The sequence below is a fragment of the Asterias amurensis genome, chromosome 12 (genome assembly GCF_032118995.1).
Source record: "Asterias amurensis chromosome 12, ASM3211899v1".
Taxonomy (NCBI): domain Eukaryota; kingdom Metazoa; phylum Echinodermata; class Asteroidea; order Forcipulatida; family Asteriidae; genus Asterias; species Asterias amurensis.
The window spans coordinates 8,465,439-8,489,414 of NC_092659.1; the positions used below are offsets into that span (position 1 = coordinate 8,465,439).

General features: G+C 37.3%; 1 protein-coding gene across 3 annotated transcripts in view; it reads right to left on the reverse strand.

Moving 5' to 3' along the window:
* Positions 1-328: 328 nt before the first annotated feature.
* The window catches only part of LOC139945526 (putative ATP-dependent RNA helicase Pl10), a 34,897-nt gene continuing 11,249 nt past the window's right edge, over positions 329-23,976 (reverse strand). For 2 of the 3 annotated variants that reach the window (XM_071942905.1, XM_071942903.1), the window contains 7 exons: positions 23,329-23,489; positions 22,778-22,922; positions 21,444-21,606; positions 16,979-17,160; positions 15,647-15,764; positions 14,648-14,798; positions 329-11,290 (listed from right to left, as the gene is read on the reverse strand). In XM_071942905.1, coding sequence (XP_071799006.1) covers positions 11,080-11,290; positions 14,648-14,798; positions 15,647-15,764; positions 16,979-17,160; positions 21,444-21,606; positions 22,778-22,922; positions 23,329-23,489 — 1,131 coding nt within the window. In that variant the 3' untranslated portion in view covers positions 329-11,079. The remainder of the gene's footprint in view (positions 11,291-14,647; positions 14,799-15,646; positions 15,765-16,978; positions 17,161-21,443; positions 21,607-22,777; positions 22,923-23,328; positions 23,490-23,976) is intronic. The other variant, XM_071942904.1, reaches the window with a different exon arrangement.

Sequence of the window (23,976 nt, forward strand, 5' to 3'; positions counted from 1 at the left end):
CGAAATCAAGTTCAAATTTTTTACTGAGAAATAACTTCTTTCTCAAAACTTCGTTACTTCAGAGGAAGCCGTTTCCCACAATGTGTTATACTATCAACAGCTCTCTATTGCTCGTTACCAAGTAAGGTTTTATGCTAACAATATTCCGAGTAATTACCAATAGTGTCCACTTCCTTTAAAGTAGCTCTATGGACTTTGGGTTCTGTTTATTACAATAGGCCCATTATAGGACTAGGCTTTATTGCACCAGGTCCGTGTTCCCAAGTTAGACAATTGGATACAAATCTACAACAAAGACACACAATAACAAAACTGAAAGTTGACATGATTTTGCTTTTGCAACTACTTCACTTTTTATTCAGTACAAATTCGGTGAAGAAACATCCTTTCTCGTCTCCATATATGAAGACACGCCCCCTTTTCATCTCCTGGTACCCACGTTTACATTCATCATAATTCAACACTTTCTTCACGGGAGGGAACCCGTTTTGTATAACTCAACAAAACCATTCTCCAAGTAAACTGCACTGTGAGCCCGACTGAGAATATATAATCCCAAGTGCGAATTGTCACACATAATGACGTCAGAGAACAGTTTCCTTGCAATAGTTTTGCTCAATTCTCAAGAGATTTGACACTGGAACTCATCGCAAAGTTACCCACATTATAAAGCTCAAAAACAACTTACAAAAAAAAAACACTGGATGGATGACGGAAAATTAAGAAAACATTATCCTTTCTTTTGTAAGAATTTTGAAGAAATATACATAAACAACACTTGTGTTATTCTGAGTTTAAAAAAAAACGAACATCGTGGAGCAAAAGTCCAACTGTTATAAAGAATGATCCAACAAAAATATTCAAGATACTTCATCTTTGGTTAGAAAATATTAATGTAATGAATGATTCATTTTTGTTATGTTTAGGTGAGTAACTTTGCTCTGTAAATACCAGATACAACTCCAAACTCATTACCACACTAAAATGACAACCAATTTGGGTATCCCAAATATTAAACAATGCAATACGAAAACAGCAAAAGCACACTAGATGAAAAATGCTTAGATTTTTTTTGTATTTTTTTCTTTCTTTTTAAAGTCTCGGTAAATAACAATAGTTAATAATAGTAATACATCTCTGTTGTCCCATTCGGTTTGAACAAAAACAAAAAATAGTCTGGTACTCTCCCTCGGGCACTTATGCTGAGTATAATCAAGACCTTTAAGATACACATACATACGTCTAGTTCCCCATCTCTCACCCCTTTCTTTGGCTACGTACAAGACATAGGAATAGTTATAATAATTTTACAATTGTAGTTTTTGTTGTCTCTCAGTGAATTATTTTTTACATTATGGTACCTCTGCATATAACTGGACGTTATGGTATAGAAACATGCTACAAATCTCTTACCACACATACTCTCCTTGATTTTAATTTGTTTTCTCACAAAATACACACTTGCCCCGCACTCTATGGACAAATTTCGTCTTTTAATACAGAGTTCGATGGACGATTCCATCGAGCTGCTAAGCGCTCAAACTTGCTTAGCACAAATCATGTATTGGAAAAAAACGGGTCACCAGTCAAATGCCATAATGAATGTATATTCTTGTGTCTGGTTTCCCCGCTGATTTGTGCTAAGCAAATAAACCTATTAAGCAAAACTTTCTGCTTAGCAGCTTGATGACCTCTGACCTCGACCTCTTTCCCCAGTACAGACCTTTGATAACATGGAAAGAATACCTCACAGCTTTATCAATAAATTATCAATATACTCCTAAACGGTTAACAGCAGTTTTGGAAAATTAAATACACGCGATGTCGTTGTATAGTAAAATCATTGCCTCAGTTACAAACACGAATAAACAAAACCATTTAAATTACACTGTTGACAAAAACTGAATGTTTTTCACTTCTTTTAAGATTTCTTTTAAACATGTAAAGCACGGTTCATCATTTTTATTGCAACTTATTTGTTAACTTTCTCACCGACTACAAATTTTGATGTTTTATAAACCTCATCATAGGTTTTCCTTTTTTCACATTTACACTGGGTTTGCTGGTTAGCTTTGCCCTTTCTCAAACTGCACACACATGACTTGAAAGAATGACTCATTAGATAATTTAGGCAAATATTAAAAGCGTATCTGATAAAAAATATTTAACTAAACTGTACTGTAACTTCATTGACTTCAGTGTCCTCATATTTTGTGCGTACTAAATTTTCAAAAACAGGCATATGGGGAAAAGATAATAAAATTAATAAATAAAACAAAGGTGGGGAATAAAAACTGCCTGTTTTAGTTAAGGAGGAAGGAAAAAAATCTGCTACTACTAAAATCAATACCAGTAGCAAAGACAGGAATTTTCAGAACTTAAATTTGGTCCATATTCCTAAATTTGTGAAAAATCTTGTAAAATGTTTTCTTTTTCCATATCTCAAATCAGATAACACTTTTAAATATAAAGAACAATCGCTAAAAAACAAGAGGTGTTTCGTACTGAAAAGAGCGCGCCTGAGGGGTGAAAAATCAGTCGATTCCTCTAAAAAAATATATAAATATTAAAAATTTACAATGTTCATTCATGTTACGTATGAAAAGTTGTAACAATGATATTGTTTTATTTTTTTCAGTCCATGGAAAATAGGCCATTTTTATTGATTGGAGAATGACTGTTCCAAAAGACCTGAGAATTTGGCAGTGGGTGAATGAAACGACAGTACATTCAAAATTATGGAGAAACAAAATGTACAGCACATTGTACGAGAATAAAGAAATGAAATGGATAAAAAAACAGAAGCCAAAAATGACCACATGGTGAGTGCTGTTGCACAGGGCAGCAAGTGGCAAGATTGAACAAAGTCACAATGAGGAAAAAAAAACATTGTGTTGATTACAAAACTTCTCCTTTTTTTTTAAAGAGTCTCTCTACATTGGACGCAATTTTATTTAATAGGCACCTATCAGAATATTACTATGATGGAAGCCAAAAGATCTAGTTCGAAAATTAAAAAAACCTTGTAATAAAAAAAAAGGTTGCATGCATCCAAGACCATACTTGATGTAAGGACACAATGCAAATGATTCGCACAAGTTGAACTGCGTCAATTTATACTAAACTGCAAGTGAAGTATGAACAATGTACAATAACCATCTAAAAAAGGTAACTGAAATTTGACTTGGTTTTTTTAGAAGGCCACTATGAAACCAAAATGGGTATCAGGCACTTTTGTACAACTCCAAAACTCATAATCAAAATTGCTATCTAAAGAGGAGTGTACAAAATACTGTTCAATGGTTTACAGAGTACTTTTCAAAGTAGTAAAAAGTTGACAAACTTCTTCTTCAGATGATACGAAAGAAGATTTCTCTTATTTGATGACAACAAAAAGACGTCAACACACCTTGGTGCAACGTCATACAACCGCTTCGGTTCACAAATCCTCTATCAGAAGAACAAAATGGCGCTTAGAGGAAGCAGGTTACCAGCCAAAAAGCTGTGTTATGTACAGTGTTTGGAACTGGTTCCCTACTTTTAGTTGCAAAGAAATATTACTGGCCCCACAGCTCAATAAAATCAAGTTCCAGAAACAAACTAAGTTTTTGCATACTATACCACATACATATCTATATTACAATATTGACAAGTGTCTTTTATGAACAAAGTCTGGTAGTTTGAACGCAAGAATTCAATATTCTAATATGTAGGTGGTATAGCCCCTAGGTGGTAAAACCTACTCTGCCAATCTCCCATTGTAGCACCTGTTCAAAATAATACTAAAAGCTTCTCCTCCAACTATGATTGTCGTTTAAATCGACACACAAAATGTTGGATCCTTCCAGGCCACTAACTAGTTACTTTTAAAATTAAGTACTTGACCTGATAACTGGTTACCTGAAAGGTGTATTTTTTTAACAGTGCATGTATTCATCAACTGGCAGGTACCAGTGAGGCAATTTTTTCTCCTATCCTAATAAGATGCTTACTCTTAGCACACACATAAAAAAAAGAACATGCATTTTTTGTATCCTCCAAACAACTATAGTTGGCAACTACCTAAACATATAGATATGTTTAGGTATTTGCCAAAATAAGCGTCTACATGTACTTAATGTTTACAAACAAACCCCTCTCTCAAATGAAAAATAAAAATGAAAAAATTAACATCCAACTTTGTTCTTTTTACTTCATTCAATGCAGTTTTGGTAACTACAAGTATAAAACAAGTTCAGTTGTCAATAATAAAAAAAGTGCTATCCCTGAAGGAATTTTGAGATAGGTTTAACTATCAGGCATTGGTCCTTGGGGTTACCCTAATTTGGTTGGATTTTAAGAGTCAATATATAATTTTAACAATTTTGTTAAAATGCTACTAGACAAAATGAACACCTAAAGTGAACACTTGAAGGAATTTACACAAATGGCAGATTCGCATTCAACAAAACAGTCTTAGCAATTGCTAAGCAGCAATCGAGAAATTGTTAAGCAGCAATTAAGAAATTGCTGAGCAGCAACTAAATTGCTAAGCAGCAATTCAGAAATTGCTGAGCAAACTTTATTGCTAAGCAGCAATTTAGAAATTGCTTGGCAGCAATTTAGAAATTGATAAGCAACAATTTAGAAATTGCTTCGCAGCAATTTAGAAATTGCAACATTTGGATTTGGGTCATCGCCACCAACATACACAACTTGTGTAGACTTTTCGGCTGGTGGACTGCATAATGTCTTAACAAAATCAGATTTTTGTTGGCAAATATAAACAGCATTTGGCTTTGGTTTCCACAATGAAAGCATGGCTACCAAAATGACATTGTTCGCCTTAATACCTAAAGACTCATCACCGAAATTACCTCATCGCGACTTTTACATTAAAATAGAACACTAACAAGTTAACTCGAAAACCTGATAATGAATTAAAGAATTTTTGGTTACTAAAGGATTACTGAATATTAAAAATTACATGAGTTGTCACACTTTCAAGTGATTTGTTTTGTGCAGCCCTTCTATTCTTTGTTTTTAAAAATAGACCTTTCCGGGTTTTGTTTGGGGTTTTTTCCTCGGGTGAGATCAAAAATGTTTTAAAATTAAATACCACAATCTAGCAAGCAGATTGTGTTAATATTATTTTCTACAATACAGTTCAAAGATACCAGCTCCCAATGGTTAACTTGTGAATAGAAAGGAATGTAAACGCAGCACGCCAATTAAACCAAAACAAAATGTTTTAAAAATGTTATTCTTTTAAAAATAACTGTAGTCTTACCACACACACCGTTTTGACTTCCATGACAACAAAACAAATATACAGGTTTTTTGTTACATTGAATATGCCTCCAAGTATAAATACATGTTTATATATATATATTTATATCGTACGTATTATAAAAAATTGGTTCGCGTACAAGTATCATATTCCAAAAAGCCTAACAAATGCTGTGAGGTATTTAACAACTTGGTACTAAGTTAACAGATACCATAATACTTATGATTTCAACAGGCTAGAAAAAAGAAAAAATGTCTCTGGCCATTTAGAGTACAAAATATCTTACAACCGCTAACAGTTATTTTTCCTGTCACAAAACGATGGGACTGCAGAATACAATTTTTTAATATTTGCTGCTCATCTCATAAAACAGACCATTTAAAAAGTTGTATTAAAAAAATAAACATATTCATTTTCAGCCCCGCTATTAGTTTTTTTTTCCCCACCGGTATTAAGACACTTTTCCGGGAAGCTGTTGGGAAGAAACGTTTACTTCCAACATTAAAAAAAAAAAAAAAAAAATTAATACTGTACAACAATCATGTCAGCTTGATCTCGTCTAAACAATCTGCCAGAGACATTTTAGATTTCTCGTACTGTTAGAATTCTGATATCACAAAAAAGGTATTTTCTTTTATGTTGCCCTCCACCCAAACCCAAATAAAAGATTAGATTGTTAAATATAAATACAGATTGCACCCAAACATGATTTTGTCACATTGTAGGGAAATACTTGCTTTTTAAAAAAAGCCTTTACAAATGAGGCAGTATCGATGCATCAGTTACTGCCCCCAGCTCCCCCCTCCCCAATGTTTGATTGCCCCAGGTCCATTTCAAGGTTTACTAGATCTTCTAAGCAAAGAAGACACACGCTAAGTAGAATCAGGTAACCAGCTAAAGTAGCATACAATGACTGGTTCCCTGTACATTTTAGCTCAGCAGATAAATGTGAAACCTTCCCTTAGAAAAATTTACCTCAAGGAATTCAAAAATTAATTTCAATCATGAAGACTCTTTAGATCTTGATGCAAAACTTCCACCTTGGGGACTGGCGTCTTGTTGGCCTTACACTCCCCAGGGTGTGTTGCATAAATTCTGGGCCAGGGCAACATCGAAGAAGTTGGAAGGGAGGGAGCTAGCGATAAAAGTCTATTTTGAATGGCTTTCCCTTTTTCTTTATAGGCATAATGGCATTTGCATAAACTCATGTTAAACTCAATGAGGTATTTATCAAGTCGGTCATGTCAGCCGTCCAGAGTGTTTGTGCGGGGCTAAGGTATTTTTTATCAACATCTTCATCATCATCTTTACATTCACGTAACAACCAGAGGGAAAAACACATAATCCTGCTGGACAGTGGTTATTGATTTGCTTGTCAACCCATCTCCCGACCTGTTATATTGCGACACCTCAAAATTCACAGGCATTTCATACAGTTTTCTAATCGAGTTTTAAAGTCCAACATGTCAAAACTTTTTCTTGTTGACAATTTTTCTACAGATTAAATCTATTAAAAAAAAGTCAGAAAACCATATTTTTGTGACTTGTAACGTGAGTAACACCATATAATTGTGACTAGTAATGCACGTAACAAAAACAATTACCAAGCAACATATTTCTGTTGGTTTATAGTCAATGAAGGAAAACTGTGACAAGCAGCGTTACTTTCTCAGCAGGAATATGTAATCTACCTCCTTCTCTCACCATCTCAGTGGTTACACAAACCAAACTTAAAAACCTAAATTAAACAATTTTTACTCAACGTCGATTAAAAAAAAACCAAACTACACGTCTCATTGTTTGTGATTGAGATGTTAAATTCAGAAAAAATATTGCAACAGGACAGTCACACGAGTCACTGATTCTTAGAAAAACCATTCAAACAGAAAAGTCTTCCTTAATTTCTTGGATTTGATTTTTTTTTTTAAATCCTTAAATGTCTACGATGCACTTCTCATCACCTACCTCTAGAAACCCAAGGCACAGGGAAATGAATCTTATAAAAATATTTCTCAGTTTTCTCAGTTTGTATCACAAAATCTTCTTTTTTTTTTAAGTTGGTAGTGAAGCCATATCGGCATCAGCAAGTAAGAAAAGTCCCCTGTCGGCACAAAACAGCCCCAAGCAAATGTGTCACATTGCCTTTTTTGATGTTTACATACGCACATCTTTGTTCGAAAGATCAACCAATTCGCAACTGCGTAGCCACCATGGTTTATAAACAAGCCACAAGGTCACATCGCTCCGCCTACAAACCTCCCATGATACTGCAATGTTCTCTCATAAATGGGTTCCGCTAGCACGAGGATCAGTCAGAACTCACTTCAAGTGGTCTGGCTGGACAAGCCAAGGGACTGGTGATATAAAAAGCTAACTGGTCCTGCTAGCCAGTTACTGAGCAGTCAATGTACTATCATGGTACAATGGGTGCGTTCGTTTAGCTCCCCTGGGTCGACCCCGGTGTGTGGCGTTATTTTTTTCCAGAGCGAACGTGTGCATATAATAACCAACGTTCGTCCTGGAAAAAAAAAACGCCACTCACCGGGGTAGACTCAGGGAAGCTAAACGAACGCACCCAATGTATCATGATTGATACCGCATCTTTTCTTATAAGATTGAGAGTTATAAAGAAGGGTATCATGGGCACTATTTTAATACTTATAAACCATGGTGGCTAGTCGAATCGGGTGAAAAGAATGTTGTGCTTGTTTTAGTTGGTTATGTGGGTAGCTTCTTCCATCCAAACGCACATAAAGCCTCAGAAATAAGGCGGAGCTCCATCCGCAACTCCACATTAATATAAATAAGATTTTATTTACCCTGTATTCTAAGTACTACACCGTCTTCATTTACTACAAAACGAGCGGACATCTTTGGAAAAAAAGGCGTTTGAGATCTCAAACTTCAATGTTTTTACAGGGCAGGTATTTTGAAGACCGGCTCTCAAAGATACAAAAGCTTCCGATTGGCCGAAGGCGACTCTGGGTTTACACCAACCAGGGTGCTGGGATTCAACCCCGTTTATATATAATCACCCTACGCGGCCAACCATTAAAACATCTGCCGAGCTCCACCATCCTAACACAGAGCCAGCAGTATTGAAGAGCTCAGCAGTATTGAAGAGCTCAACAGCAACAGTGAGATACTTCTTGGTTAGAAAAAAATACATAAACACTGAGGAAATGTCTACTTACAGTTACACTAACCCCCCAGAATTCGGCCGATACATTCCTAGAAACTAAATTACATCCCCAACTCCTTTACATTTCTTACTTAACGGTTACATGTAAGAAATGTTCTTATTAATAGCCAAGAAGATACATTCCCTTAATCTGAAAGTGACTCTTAAATACGGGAGGAATATTAGAACCTTATATATACTCAGCAAATTTTAAGCCCAATTTTTGAAGGAGAATAATTTTTCGAAAGGCCCAGACCAGTCAGCAATGGTATAGTTTGTTGTTCTTCAATGAAATAGTACAACCAGTGATGTCACGATGATGTCACACGCATAAGCGATTAGTACAAGAACTAATCTGTTTCACATGGCACTCATACTCGCACTATCGATCTTGCAGGAGACCTTATATCTGCGGAACTCCTTCTTAGGATCAAAGTGACGACCAAGGGAGACCTTAAATTGATATTCATCTCAGAAATTGAAAAAAAACAAAACTATAGCTCAAAGAAAATCATTCAACCTTTGTTTACATTGGGTTGCGCACACACACATTATGTAGATGTGTCATAAATACGAATAATCAACATTTTACTTAGAATTCATGCAAAGGTTTTCCCTGGCATCGGTTCAGTGGTTATGTACAAAAGAAAAACAGTTCAAAAAAGTGTAACTTCAAGCAAGAATTTAGCCAATCTTGCCAGTTTGTCAATAAAAAGTCTTTCTGGATCATTGCACAAAATAAGTCCAAGAGTTGGACCTGTTGAGACATACTGCAACAATTCAAGCGAAACTTTAGTCAAGTAGGACGTTAAATATCTTAATTCTCAGCTTCGTGTTGCTTTTAAATACTTGACTATGTAACGATATCAGACAATCTTGAGTTAACATATTTTGACATTTAAATTTTTTTAAGATCACTTTTCTTTCTGGTGAAAAGTTCGGCCAGACTGAATTTTAAGTCATCTTGAAGTCTCCTTTTTTTTTGTTCCTTCAAATGACGGCGCAAGATGAAATCACAAAAAAGTTTTTTTTTTTCCACCATCATTTTTGTTAAGGAGAGTCTCTCAAGGAAAAACAAACTAATGGAACAACAGAATATGCACTGATTAAAGTACGATAAACACCAAATAAAACAACTATGGCCCCTGCAAAAAACCATGCAGAAAATGAAGATCTTCAGAAGTGACAAAAAGTTGCCACTCGGACTAAACTCTACATATAAACCTCAACTGATACATGTAGCTGTTCAGCCTATACAAAGAATGCATGTGAATGCAAAAGCTTTGCACAGGCTGACTCTCCTTATCAATTAATGATCAACAAGTGCACTTCACTCACTACTATTAAGCCATTTGGCTGAAGCTATAAACGAGTGCATTAAAACATCGCACAGCTGAACCAACACTTCTGGTGTAACAAGTCACTTTTTAAAATATATATACTTAATAATTTATGCCAGTAGGGTAATATTTCACTCTGTGAGACATTGTGAGTACTTTCTCAACGAGGCAGATCCTTTACAGTGACAACAGCCTAGTTCAAGAAAATCTGCTGGTAAATAAATTCTTGTGGCTCTGTCACCGAATGAACGGCAGAGCAATTCAGTCATTTATGTCCGACTGACCGTTTACCCTATGGAACTTGTCTGATATTTGTGCGCAACACATATTGCAAATTTGTTGTTTATAGACACTATAAATCTAAGTGAACTTTCTTTCAAGGGAACTTTCGAGTGAACTTTCAAGTGAACTTTCAAGTGAACTTTCAAGTGAACTTTCAAGTGAACTTTCAAGTGAACTTTCAAGTGAACTTAGATTGTGAGTATCACACAAGATCTGTTTAATTTATAGATCAATTTTGTTGTCCTTTAACTCCGCAAATTTGTGTTAAATTTTGAAACTTTTTAATCACTGACACTACACATTTAATAACCGTTAAATACTAACAACGCAGGGGCCAGAACTAATATACCAACTCCTACAGAAAAAAATAACTACTGCCAAAAAACATCAACTATGCTTTAAGTATAACATTCAATTTACTGTAATTAATTAATCAATCAATTAGTAAAGACAAGAAAACAGGTGGTGGTACATATGTTAGCCACCTGTCCTGTCTGGTTCCTTTTTTGTTTGTTGATTACCATACTTTCAGGATGCTCGGTACCAGTCTATAAATTGTCATACATGTCACATGATGATGTCATGTTTATATATAGTTTTTAGAGTCTACACGAATCAAGACAATGTCCTCCCAATTCTTGATAATAACTTCTAACGTTTTTTCTTCATCGGTATCAAACCAAATTATTACTTTTTATAACAAATATAGAGACTCCTCAATGATTATGAATATTTCTTCTTCTTCTGATTTAGCTTATGAAGTACAGAAAAAAGATCAGTCTCTATTTACTTTATGAAGTGCTGCGATCGAAGAAAAACCACAACGAATCCTGAATAGTTTACAACTTTTTTGTTTACAGGATTTATGTGAATGTTTTCAAGACAAGAAAACAATCTCAAAACATAAAAAATACAGTCATCTTGTAAAAAGCTGACTAGGGCTTCTTCGGTGTCTGGGAATAGGTACCTCACACCCTGAATGGTCTTACCGCATCTCTAGAGGGCGTCTAGCTACCCCACCAGTCGGTTCCACTCCCACCACCAGAGTTAGCCTGAGTGTAGCTTCCTCCATACTGGGCCTGGTACTGAAAGGGGGTGAACGGCACCTGGGCATGGTGTTGATGCCCGCCACTGAACGGGATACCGGCTTGCCCGCCACCGCGGGGACGGTTGGTCTGACGGTAATCACGGGAACCAAATCCACCTGATCCATAATTCCTAGAGAAGATGAAAATTGTTAGCATAAAAAAAAGTAACTACATGTGTAAGTTGCTCCTTTCATTTACCTAGAGAGATGACAGGAAAATGAATCGTCTAAAACCATATGTGTTTTTGTAAAGCTGTTAAGCAGAACAGACGGCTTAACAAAATTCTGTGCTTTAAAACAAATTGAGTGGGGCACCAGTCACAACAATATAAACCTAATCTGATTTTGGCTGGTCAACCTTTTCTGGTAAGCAATACTTTTTTTGTGCTAAGCGGTTTTGTGTGCTTACATGCTTAATGAAATTAAGCCCTGATGTCCCACCTTAATTATTTTAAACAAAATCATATTAACCGGAGTCAATGATTACCTGCTCACACTAGACAGATGGTCAAATAAAGGGCAATCAGAGACATTTTGGATGACCTATATAAGAATTGCTGCATTTTAGAGAAGTGGTACTCTCCAACTAGAAATACATTCCAGACTTCAATGTTTCCATCAGACCTTCTAAAATATATCTCGCTGTTCAAATTAACACCTCATTGAACCAAAATACATTAACATCCTAAACCACAAAAGTATTGAAACTCCAGCATTCCACTTTATGGTTTAACGTCAATTTCAGTGGGAGAACAACAATGGAGTTGTTTATTGTGTATGAAAAAAATGGAGAGTGGTTTTCAGCACGTAGGTACTTTTTGGGGAAGCATTGCCTTAAGGAACAGGATACAAAGCAAACAACAATTCCATTGAGGTATTCCATGAGCAGAACGGAATTTGATTAAAGACATCAATTCTTCTAGATTATACTGCTGCACTTTCTTTTATTGGTAGCAGCATTTCTTAAAGCCATTATACACTTTCGGTAAACAGTATTGTCCAAAGGCCCACACTTCGTGTATCACAACTATATAAAAAATAACAAACCTGTGAAAATTTAGGCTCAATTGGTCATCGGAGTCGGGAGAAAATAACGGGGAAAACCCACCCTTGTTTCCACACGTTTCACGTGTCATGACACGTGTTTAAAATAAATCCGTATTTCTCGACAACGAGAATTGATAATTGTTTTAATGTTTTCTCGAAAAAGTAAAGCATTTCATGGAATAATATTTCAAGAGAAGTCTTTCACCATTACCTTCTGTAAACCCTATAAGTTGTTTGTAAATCTGTGAACTTTTTTCCTTTTTTCTGAGCGAAAGTGTATAATGGCTTTAAGATGGCAACAGCCATGGGATTCCTTCTATAACACATATATATATTTAATTCACCATTCATGTAATTTGAAAATTGGGATTGTCCTTTTTTATTGTGGGCCACTATGGCTGGAAATTTATAATTAAAATTTCTTAATTGTTAGTTGAAGGGAACGGAGGTCATTTCTGTTGTTGTTTTGGGTTTTGGGCCATTACTTTTTTCTTGAAAAGTAAATTCATTACAACTTGTACCATTCTGGTCATATCTGGTTTAATACACCAGTATGCAATGAAGTTTGCTAGGGACATGGGATTGCCCATTGACGTCGTGTCAATGCCAAGTGGAACCCTGGTAAATGCACCACAATAAGACATGGCATTTGAGTTGACTGCTAAATGTTACAAATACAGCAACTTTTACCACTAGGTCAGCTAGTTTGCTTTGGCAGGGATAGGCTTGTTCTACTCTTGTAAAACGCAAATGATGTAACACATATGTACAGTGTATACTTTTCCCTTAACTTATAATATACCATCCCTCTCGTGTGAATCCTATTATGCCACTTTAAGTGTAAATGTACACTGATCTACAATGCCAATATGAAAGGTCAATCATAAATTCTATAATTGAATTGAAATTCTTGACAATAGCCTCAACCCTCACACAAACCACTGGAGGGTTACAGCCGAATGGACAGTGCTTTTGATATGGTTGAGGAGGCATGGAATGCAGTGCTAAGTATACAACTTTCACTGTTAGGTCAACTTTGCATACCTACGCACTGAAGTATAGGTGATTACAAGAAACTAAACTTGATTCATAAAAAAAGTGTTCAAAACCCTTATAGATAAAACTTTGATATACAACTTTGATATAGACTGTGCATGTCTCGCCGGTATCAAAACAAGAACGAATCAAATGAAGCCTAAACCCTTTTATGAATTCAAATCTTCTTTTTATAAGACCAATACAAAAATCTTCAAAACAAAAATAATTATTTATAGACATTTGTGTATAATATAAATAGAATTTAATTTATATAAAATTAACACAAATAAAAATGAAAAGGAAATGGGAAAAAACACCAGATTCAGATGTAAAGGATTCACCTTAACAAGAAATGCTCGTGTGGGTCTTAAAAAAAAACCTAAACTTAACTTCTATGGTCAACCCATAATTATTTCAAATTTTACCCAGTCAGTTTCCCTCATGGTTTTTAACTTGATGTTCTAAATAAAACTTATTTGTAAAACTCCAAATTATTTCAAATTTACCCCAGTCAGTTTCCCTGGTGGTTTATAACTTTATATTCTAAAACTAAGCTCCTATTTTGATAATATCATTTCATCCAATACATCTTATGAGTACAAATGTGTCAAATGGGAGTTCCAACATTACTGTGTGACTCAACCTAAGAAAAACAACCCCAGAAGATCAGTTACTTGGTGTTGCCTACTAGAAGGTGAAAAGTCACGCCTACTGGAGGGTCAAAGGTCACACTGAATACTGTTTACTTCATGCCTGAGTTAATCACTGCAGCTGAAGTGAGTCACTGAACCACACTACACAATGGAATATCCGAGGGCAGAAATACCTATCGACCAACATGACTGACTCAACCAAACGAGGACATTCCAAAACAAATGCAGGGGCGAGACTCATTGCTGACTACAAAATGTAAAACTAGCGTCCGAATTTTAGGAGGCAAGTTTGAAAGGCTGGCATTTCGACCTTATGGTAACCCCTTGGGTAAGGTTTAGATTTTACAGAGGTTTCAGTAACAGTGTCCCGGGTTCCCAAAGCTTAGTGACAAAATCTGCGCAAGAAGAGTGAACTTTGCAGGGCACTGCTATCACCACCCTGAGCTTCCAGCCGGCAAGCTTGTCCTCTGGGAGCCTAAGCAAGGTCAAGCACAAAGAGGTCGAGGTCACCTGACCTATCTTGATCTGCTCAGAAGGGACACTGGATTTGTGACAGCAGGACAAAAATCCACATGCATGAGGGAGATCTAGGGACAACTCAGCCCAGCCAAAACATCATTGATCGAGGACACCACTCGAAATAGAAGAAGTCCTCCGAAGTGGATCAAGACATAATATCATTTTACAGTCTTATTTCAGAAGGGAACTGACACACAAATCACTCTAGTAACAGACTGAATGAGCACTTACTTGCGTCCACGCTTTCCATGGAAGCTCTGCTTGGTTTCAAAGGCAAGAGTCTCCAGCCAGGCTGGGGGGTCCATCTTGGTCTCCACCATCAAGGAGGCCAGGTCACGAGCCAAGTTACGATTCTTGTCATTGAAGAAAGACGTGGCAAGACCTAGAACATTGGGTAAAAGACAAGGAAGGGGCATGTCAGTATTTGAAAGGATGTCCAAGGATCTCAAACAAGAACGGAGCTTTTTATGGAAAGTTCAGAGCGAAAAAGAAATTTGAAGTTTTAATCAGAGATTTTAGGGGATGCTACCCAAAGATGGCAGAAGACTGTTGGAAGTTTGCACATGCAGGGCACTATGATAACAATAGGAATGTACTTGGTATATCTGCTACCCTTATGTGTCCCAAAGACTTCCAGTCCATATTCAAAGCTTTCCTTTTGTTAAACTTTCTATCTCTCGCTCTCAACCAAAATTTTGGGTTGCCCACAGGTTTTTCCACAAGCCCACATGTTTTACGAACATAATTTTTCAAGAGTAAAAAGAAAACCATAAAAACACAGAAGTGAAAATCACACAAAAATTGTGACTATCTTCTCCTTAAATTTCTGCCTTTAATAATTTTCAGTCCATATTCAAAGCTTTCCTTTTGTTTTCTTTCGCTTCCAACCAAAATTTTGGGTTGCCCGCAAGTTTTTTTCACAAGCCCACATGTAATCTGCATAAAATTTTTGAAGCGTAAAAAAAAAAAACACTGAAGTGAAAAATCACCAAAAAATTGTTACTATCTTCTCCTTAAATTTCAGCCTTTAATAATTTGTTTTTCAATGAACAACCGTTTTTCATGGATTTTCGTGATGAAGATCGTTTTATTCAAACTGCTTTTCCAATGAAATCTTCGCGGTACAACGATTTCAACAATCAGCAGCTAGTGTTGTCACCAACATGCAACTGCTAATTTTGAATCATACCAGTCATACAGGAGAAAAACATTGACTTAAAGAAATCTCACCGAGGTTGCCGACACGTCCAGTACGACCGATGCGGTGAACGTATTCCTCAATTTCTCCAGGCAGATCAAAGTTGATGACGTGTTTGACGTTGGGGATATCCAACCCACGAGCAGCAACCTTAAATAATGAAAACCAAAACATCTTTCTTTGACCTTACAAAAAAATGTAAGGCTTGGCACAACACATGACCTTTTTCTTACAGGCATGATGTTTGTTTCTTGAATAAAAGTAGGAACATTTTGTCAAGTACAAGGGCTGACTAACTTTCAGAGTGTAATGGCCAAGGCACTCCTTCATCATCCATTCTTGTTCTGTTTGTTGTTTACTTTCTTTAAAGTATGAGGCTTGGCCGAGTGGTTAAAGGAACACGTTGCCTTGGATCGGACGAGATGGTCTATAAAAAAGCGTTTGAAACCGTTTGTTATGAAATGTATATGGTTGAAAAGATGTTTTAAAAGTAGAATATAATGATCCACACAAGTATCACTCAAAATTGCACGGTTTTCATTTTACGTCGCAAATTAACACGGTCGGCCATTTATGGAAGTCAACTTTTTGACTCCCATAAATGGCCGACCGTGTTAGTCAACGAGGTAAAACGAAAACCACAAAATTTTGAGGCATATTTGTGTAGATCATTGTATTCCACTTTTACAACATCTTTCTACCATTATGCATTTTATAACAAATGGTTACAAACACTTTTCAAAGACCAACTCGACCGATCCAAGCTATCGTGTTCCTTTAAGAGCATCAAATTCAAGTTCTGATGCCAGGTCACCGGAGTGTGGGTTCGAACCCTGGTCGTGACCCTTGTGTCCTTGAGCAAGATACTTTACTATAATTGCTTCTCTTCACCCTGGGGTACGTAGAGGTTGTATTGTGAATGATAAAGCCTTTGGAGCGCCACGGCAGCTCGGGGCTGTATACTCCCTATTGGGAGCTGAGAAAGATTAAAGGGATGTTATTGGCCCAATGACCAAGGGACTAATCTAAAGCACATTGATACGGTTTATTGTGAAATGCGCTATACATGTATAAGATGTTATTATTAACATATCAATACGTTGTAGGCTTTAATAAAATTTTCAGACTATTTAACCACATATTTTTCTGATTTTCAAAGGGAACAAAATCAGACTTACATGGGAAAAATATCATGCCTGTTCTTGCTGCAAGTTTCATTGCCTGTGGATTTTTCTCACGAAACTCAGGAAGGTATTCGGGATAGTCTACAGTGCTTAGTAAATACACATCGGTGCAAGGGTAAGTCGTAAAAGTTTACAGCAATGCTTCGTCAAAATTTGCCAGTCAAGGACTTTGTGACTTACAGCCGTCGCTACCAAGATGGGAGTGCGTCCACATCGGAAGGACTTCAAGGCGTCTTCGCGTTCACGCTGGGAACGGTCGCCATGGATACTGGTTGCCGGGTAGTTCTGCTTGTAGAGGAAATCCTCCAGGGCGTCTGCGCCACGTTTGGTCTCAACAAAGACGAGGGTGAGGGATTCAGGACCTACAGGTGGTTGAGATAAGGGCATTAGTTTTTGGGTAGGCGAGGATCACAGGTGTCCACTTCGTCGCTGCAAATTTTTACCGATGTAGCTTCCCGCAAGACATTGTTAACTTATCGTCCCAGAAGTTACATCTGTTCACACACGAGTTAATAGCGACACGAACGCGCTAACTATTAACAACCATACGCCTCTCTTAATATTTATGCATGAGGTACGTCACAATGCTAACTCAAAACGAGGCGATGGGCGCAGCCACTGCAAGTGATGGGGAACATGCGCTCATAGCCTCATTTTGGGTAAGAATTATGACGTCGTGCATAAGTATTAAGAGAGGCGTATTGAGGAAACATGTAAAATTAACCCAATGTCACTGAAAGCTGTTACGCAGAAAATTCTGCTTCGCCAATTTCTGCGCTAAAACTAGAAATAGCCGGGTACCACTTTCACAAGTCATTTACACTGTAAGTAAAAATACCTTTCCCTCTGCTATATTGTTATTTTCATGAATTAATATATAAAAAAAGACAAGAAAAAGACCTCCTACCCCCCCCCCCCCCCCACCCCACCTGAAAATAACTTCAATGACTAAAAATCAAAAGGCAACAGTGCTGTTACATGTATGATTGTGGATTTTGTCAAAATGACCAAGTACAATTTGTGAAATGATACAATGATTAGGAACTTAAGTTGCAAGAAAGTTAACTTCAAAAGTGAAATTAAACAAAATAAACTTTCCCATAATCCAGCAACAGAAGTTTCAAAAGTGATACTTAAAAAGAACTTGGAAACTTCATGCAAGAACTGGGGATGATTTTTAAGACGCAAGTACAATTTGTGAAATGATACAATGATTAAGAACTTAAGTTGCAAGAAAGTTAACTTCAAAAGTGAAATTAAACAAAATAAATTTTCCCATAATCCAGCAACAGAAGTTTCAAAAGTGATACTTAAAAAGAACTTGGAAACTTCATGCAAGAACTGGGGATGATTTTTTAGAGTGGATTATTCACCAAAATGCAAGGCAAAGTGCAACAAATGGAATGTCAATGGTCTGTAAAATAAAGCAGCCTAACAATATGAGATTTGAACATTGCTGTAATTCGTTCAAGTTAGCAAACAGTGGTGGAAAGGTGTCTAGCAATGGTTTTCTGATTCTAAACATCAAATTGATGTAATTGTATAAAAACACAACTAGCATGCCTTCAACACACACAGCCTGGAGTATGATGCAACAAAGAGGTTGAACTGATCTAAACTGGTGCCCTTTTTTGTAGAAAAGGGACAGTTTTGTGGCTTTTAATATGAAAAGGGCCGAAGGCTCTTTAATCTAATGAGATATAGCCTTGCTCAAGGCAGTCGCATTATTCGCTCCGAAAAGACGCTGCTGTAAACCCACCCGTATACCCTGTGCATGGTGTGTGCGATCACACCGAATGACCAACCCGTATACACACTGTCACATCGTACGAATACTGTTCACACAAGTCATCGCACTCATACCACTAACCGCATGCGGAGGCCGTCAGGCCGACAGCCTTGTCGGGTCTGTATCTTCCCGTTTTAATGTGTTGTATTGAAAAAATTCCAATAGTGGACGAAATTGGGGGGGCTCTCGGATATGCTAGTATGCAGCCATGAATATGTATATCTTTCGTCAGACCTATCAGACAACACAGGATGTGAGGCAAATGAATTATTAATTTTGACGTCCAATCACGCACTTCCCTTATCACGACCTTTGGACACTATCATGCTCGTGTGTGATGTAAACATGTCTCGTCTTTCGCGGGCATTATGGTAATGAGCTGACCGTGGGAACTCTTCGCTTATTATAGTAATGAGGTCAGTGGCTTCAACACAGACCCTACAAGGCTGTCAGCCTGACGGCCTCCTTATGCGGATAGTGTACAGGGGCATCGTGTCGTGGGATGTTACGCACAGTGAATACGGGTGGGTTTTTATACAGCGGCGGTCTTTTTTCGGAGTGAATAATTCGACTGCCTTGAGCAAGGCTAAATGAGATACGACCATTCTTCAGAATATTTGAAAGGGGATTAAGATTACCATAAAAAAAAATATATAAACAATATTATAAAACAAACTGCTGAAAACAGTCTGATGGTGTAAGTGTGTGCTGAAATTCTGATGGTGCGACGGAGGGTGATGCAGCTGAAGCGTTTGAGTGTTTGAACATTCTGATTTAACTTTAGCAAGTAGCATTCTCATTGAGTTATCCAATCACTAAGTCTGCAATTGTACGGAAGTAAAGTACTTCCGTTGCCCTGTGTCTTGACCTAATGACCCATGAAATTCTCCTGATAAAATATTCTTGAAATGTGAAAACACCCTACTTCATATCAAAGTTGAAATTTGTGGCATGGATGTGCATGCAAGGCTCAAGACAGAAAAAACCCATAGTAACAAGGAATGGAGAAAAAATGTTATTTCAAATCTTTAAAAATTACTAATAATTCTCTCATTTTTCCTTGATCAAACCTAAAAGTCTGTGCCAAAATAACCATCAATCAAAGTTATGGCAATCAGATGAGCAAATAAACATGTTATCAAACATAATTGGTGTTATGCTCTTGCATGAGTGTCGTTTCCCGAGAAGCAAAGAGTGCCCTCTAGAGGTCATGCATGGTCAGACAAAACGAACCTAAATCGTGAACTGAATCCAACACAGGCAACGTTATATTCCACCACAACTGTGTACAGAACACACCCATGCTTCTCGCAAGAAACAACACGTTAAGGGCCATGTCACAACAGGGCAATTTTCACAGACAACTTAGAGGCAACCAACTGCACTGCATGCAATAGGACCTTTTTGGCAGCTCAAAAGACAATCTTCTAGGGTAACTCACTATATCCACAAGAAAATAATGACAACACTGAAATCTGAATCAATTTTCCTTATTGGAAATTGCCTAGAACTGGTTACCTGTAACTGCCTTGTGTGACATGGCCTTGTAATAATACAGACAACTCTGCTTAGCATTTTCAAACTGCCAGCCAGCTAGAACTTACAGATTAGCGTGGCGTCACAGCTTGAGCCAATGTCAACAAGCCGCTCTACTAACAACTTTTGGGCTTAGTGCACCCTCTTCAGCCGTCTAGAGAACTAGCAGCCCAGTCAAATCTCAGTCACATACATATTGTAAGGGGGTCACATTTCTACTAAGCATCATAAATCCGCTTAGCAGCTCACTGACATTGACTGATTGGTAAGCAGTGCTAATATGCTTTAGTTAACATATCTGTCCAACTTTGCAAAAGCTTTCAGCCCCTTCTAAAAAAACAGTCCATGTGATGAAGATGCCTCGTGAAGCAATGATGAAGCGAGGAAAGCAAAGGGCTTCTCAGGCGGACTTTTATACTTACCTGGTCTCCTGTTGATTGAAAGGCTGTGGGTTACTCGTGCTCCGTTGTCACTCCATTTAAACGGCCACAGTATCATATAGTGGACTTAGTACAGTCCTTTCATTCCCAGTAAGAATATTTGATGGTGCGTTTTTTTTTCCCACAACATTAACATCTTTTTGAGGGGAACTCTTTAGAAGGTATGTCAAGATATAGCATGCATTTTTAAAAATGGGTGTACAACATCAAAGCTTGTCTTTGTAACAAAAAAGTTCAACATAGTGTGAGCCAATTTTAGGACAAAAAGACTTTGGTGTACCAAACAGAGGATGTCTTACTGTACATGCATAAAGACGTGGATAAACATGCTCGGGAAAGTAACCGCGGCTTCAACTGAAACTTGACTAAATCTAGCCCCATAAATCGGTCCAATCCACTCCGTATCCTTGGCCCCAGCAGCATTTATATAAAAACCTTTCGCATTTTTTTCTCGGGTTCCCTTAAACACTTATAAATAATGGTGTGATCAATTGCTACAATTGAAGGAACCCGACTAATCATGAGATCTTGTGTGCGCGCTTCATAACAAACAAGTTGTCAAGATCGTTGAGAAAATTCATTTCAAAACTTTTGATGTGTGTTTGAACAAATCCAGGCGTAGGGCTATCTACAACTTCAGATGCATTAGATCAGTAAGTTTCATGATGCAGATCGTTGCAGATGGGGTTTTTTTACAACAAAAAAAGAAAGATTTTGATACCAGATATGCTGGGGTCAAGGATATGGAGTGGATTGGACGGATTTATGGGGCTAGACTAAACCATGCCTTGGCCTGCTTTGGCGAGGATACGGTGGCCGTTTAACTAGCGTTGCGGCAGGTGCAGATGGTGGTTTTGTAAGCAGAGAGAAAGTGCCTTACCTGTCATATCGTTTTTACCTGCTGCATTAAGCAGATCCAGGAGGAAGGAGCGTTTGTCACTCTCTTCTACCCAGACAGCTTTCTGGGTAATGTTAGCGCTGGTGCTGCCGACACGGCCAACCGCCAAGAAGATGTAGTTGTCCAAAAAGTCACGTGCCAGAATCTGAAAGAAAAGACACAAATTCATCTCGTTTGTAATCATCATCATCATGTCGCCCTTAAAGGATTTCGGTACTTTTTGTAACACAAAACACAATGTCACAGATTTACATTAAACTTACACCGTTTGAAGATAATGATAGTAGAAAGCGTATCTTAAAATGTTAGTTGCTGAGGTGCTGTACTTTTTGAGAAATGAGTAAAACAATGTCATGAAAAAAAGTTTTTACATGCTAAAATAATTTTTGTCTCATGATCACTGAGACACAAATTATTTTCATGACATTGTTTTACTAATTTCTCAAAAACTACAGCACTTCAGCAAGTAATACTTTCAAGGAAGCTTTCTACTATCATTATCTTCAAACTGTGTAAGTTTAGTGTAAATCTGTAGACACTGCATTTTTTGTCCTACAAAAAGTACATAACCCCTTTAAAGGATTTGGGTACTTTTTCAAAATGTCCATAGATTTACATTAAACTTACAGGGTTTGAAGATAATGATAGTGGAAAGCTTCCCTTCAAATATTACTTACTGAGGTGCTGTAGTTTTTGAGAAATGAGTAAAACAATGTCATGAAAATACGTTTGTAAATGCTTAAAATAATTTTCATCTCATGAGACCAAAATTATTTTCATGACATTGTTTTACTCATTTCCCAAAAACTACAGCACCTCAGCACGTAATATTTTCAGGGAAGCTTTCTGCTATCATTATCTTCAAACCCTGTAAGTTTAGTGTAAATCTGTGGACATTGTGTTTTTTGTCCTACAAAAAGTACATACACCCTTTAAAATATTAGCTGCTAAGGTGCTGTAGCTTTTGAGAGATGAGTAAAACAATGTCATGATAATAAATTTTCATATGCTAAAATAAATTCGTCTCACGATCAGCGAGACGAAAATTATTTTCACGACACTGTTTTACTCATTTCTCAAAAACCACAAACCTCAGCAAGAAATATTTTCAGGAAAGCTTTCTTCCATCATTATCTTCAAACTGTGTATGTTTAATGTAAATCTGTGGACATTGTGTTTTTTGTCCTACAAAAAGTACATAGACCCTCTAAGGCCAAGGCCAATATACAGTCTGTTCTGGGGTGGCCTGCTCTTTAGAGAAGATAATTAGAATGTTTGGACGGTTTTTCAGTGAGAACAACAAGACTAAAACGTACCTGGATTTCCTTGGGGAAGGTGGCGCTGAACATAAGTGTTTGCCGTGCACCGGTCTTGGGCATGGTGTCGTCCTCGACGATGCGACGAATCTGCGGCTCGAAACCCATGTCCAGCATACGGTCAGCCTCATCCAACACCACCCATCTGCAAAGTCAAGTAAATAATACCCTTGCATTAAAGGCACTGGACACTTTTGGCAAATACTCAAAATAATTGTTAGCATCAAAACTTACTTGGTAACGAGCAATGGAGAGCTGTTGATTGTATAAAACACTGTGAGAAACGACTCCCTCTGAAGTAACATATTTTTTGAGAAAGAAGTAAAATATTTTGCATTGATTTTGAAATCTCAGCTGAGGTTCCAACACAAGTATGAACTTTCCTCATAAAACTGCCCATTGCAGTAGGAATATTGATTTGCTCCTTCAAGAATGAAATTCAAGGCCTGCTTTCAGAAAACTCAACATTTTACAGCATTGACGGTGGCCCCACAAGAGGAAAATCAGATATATTTTTTGTTAAGCCAACTATTATTCAACTATGCCCTTACTTGATGTTCTCCATTCCAACGCGGCCGCGTTCCATCATGTCTACAAGACGTCCTGGTGTGCCGACCAGCATGTGACAGCCATTGTCCAGCTCCCTCATCTGTCCTCCGATGTCTGCCCCACCGTAGACTACGCACACATGCACACGGGAAGAGTAGGCAAACTGCAAACAATTCAAACACCATATCAAAAGATTTAAGAGCTAATCGAAACATTGTGAATAATTAAGAACTCACTCCATGGTAGTGCAGTTCTTAACGATCCTTAAGCAGTAGTAGTCCCATTCGACTTTCTACCTTCCGCCCAGGTAGTAGTTATCAAGCAGAACAGTTCTTTTTAGAACTGAGAAGTCGCCCATAAAATCCGATAAATCTACTCCGCGGTAGTAGAAAATATAGCAAGACAGTTCTCTAAAGAACAAACTCTACCTGGCAAGATACTCACATGGTGTTACCGCACACAAAATATATATTGCTATCTCACTATGCAATGCCTCAAATCCCATTAAGTGATTCCTTAATTTAAACAAATGTGCATCTGGGAAAGTAGGCAAGCTAAAAAAAGTTTTTAAAAACACAGCAAAGGTTTAAGAAGATTGATCCCTTAGTTCAAATAAACATTTACAAACCTAGACTATGTGTCCTAGAACT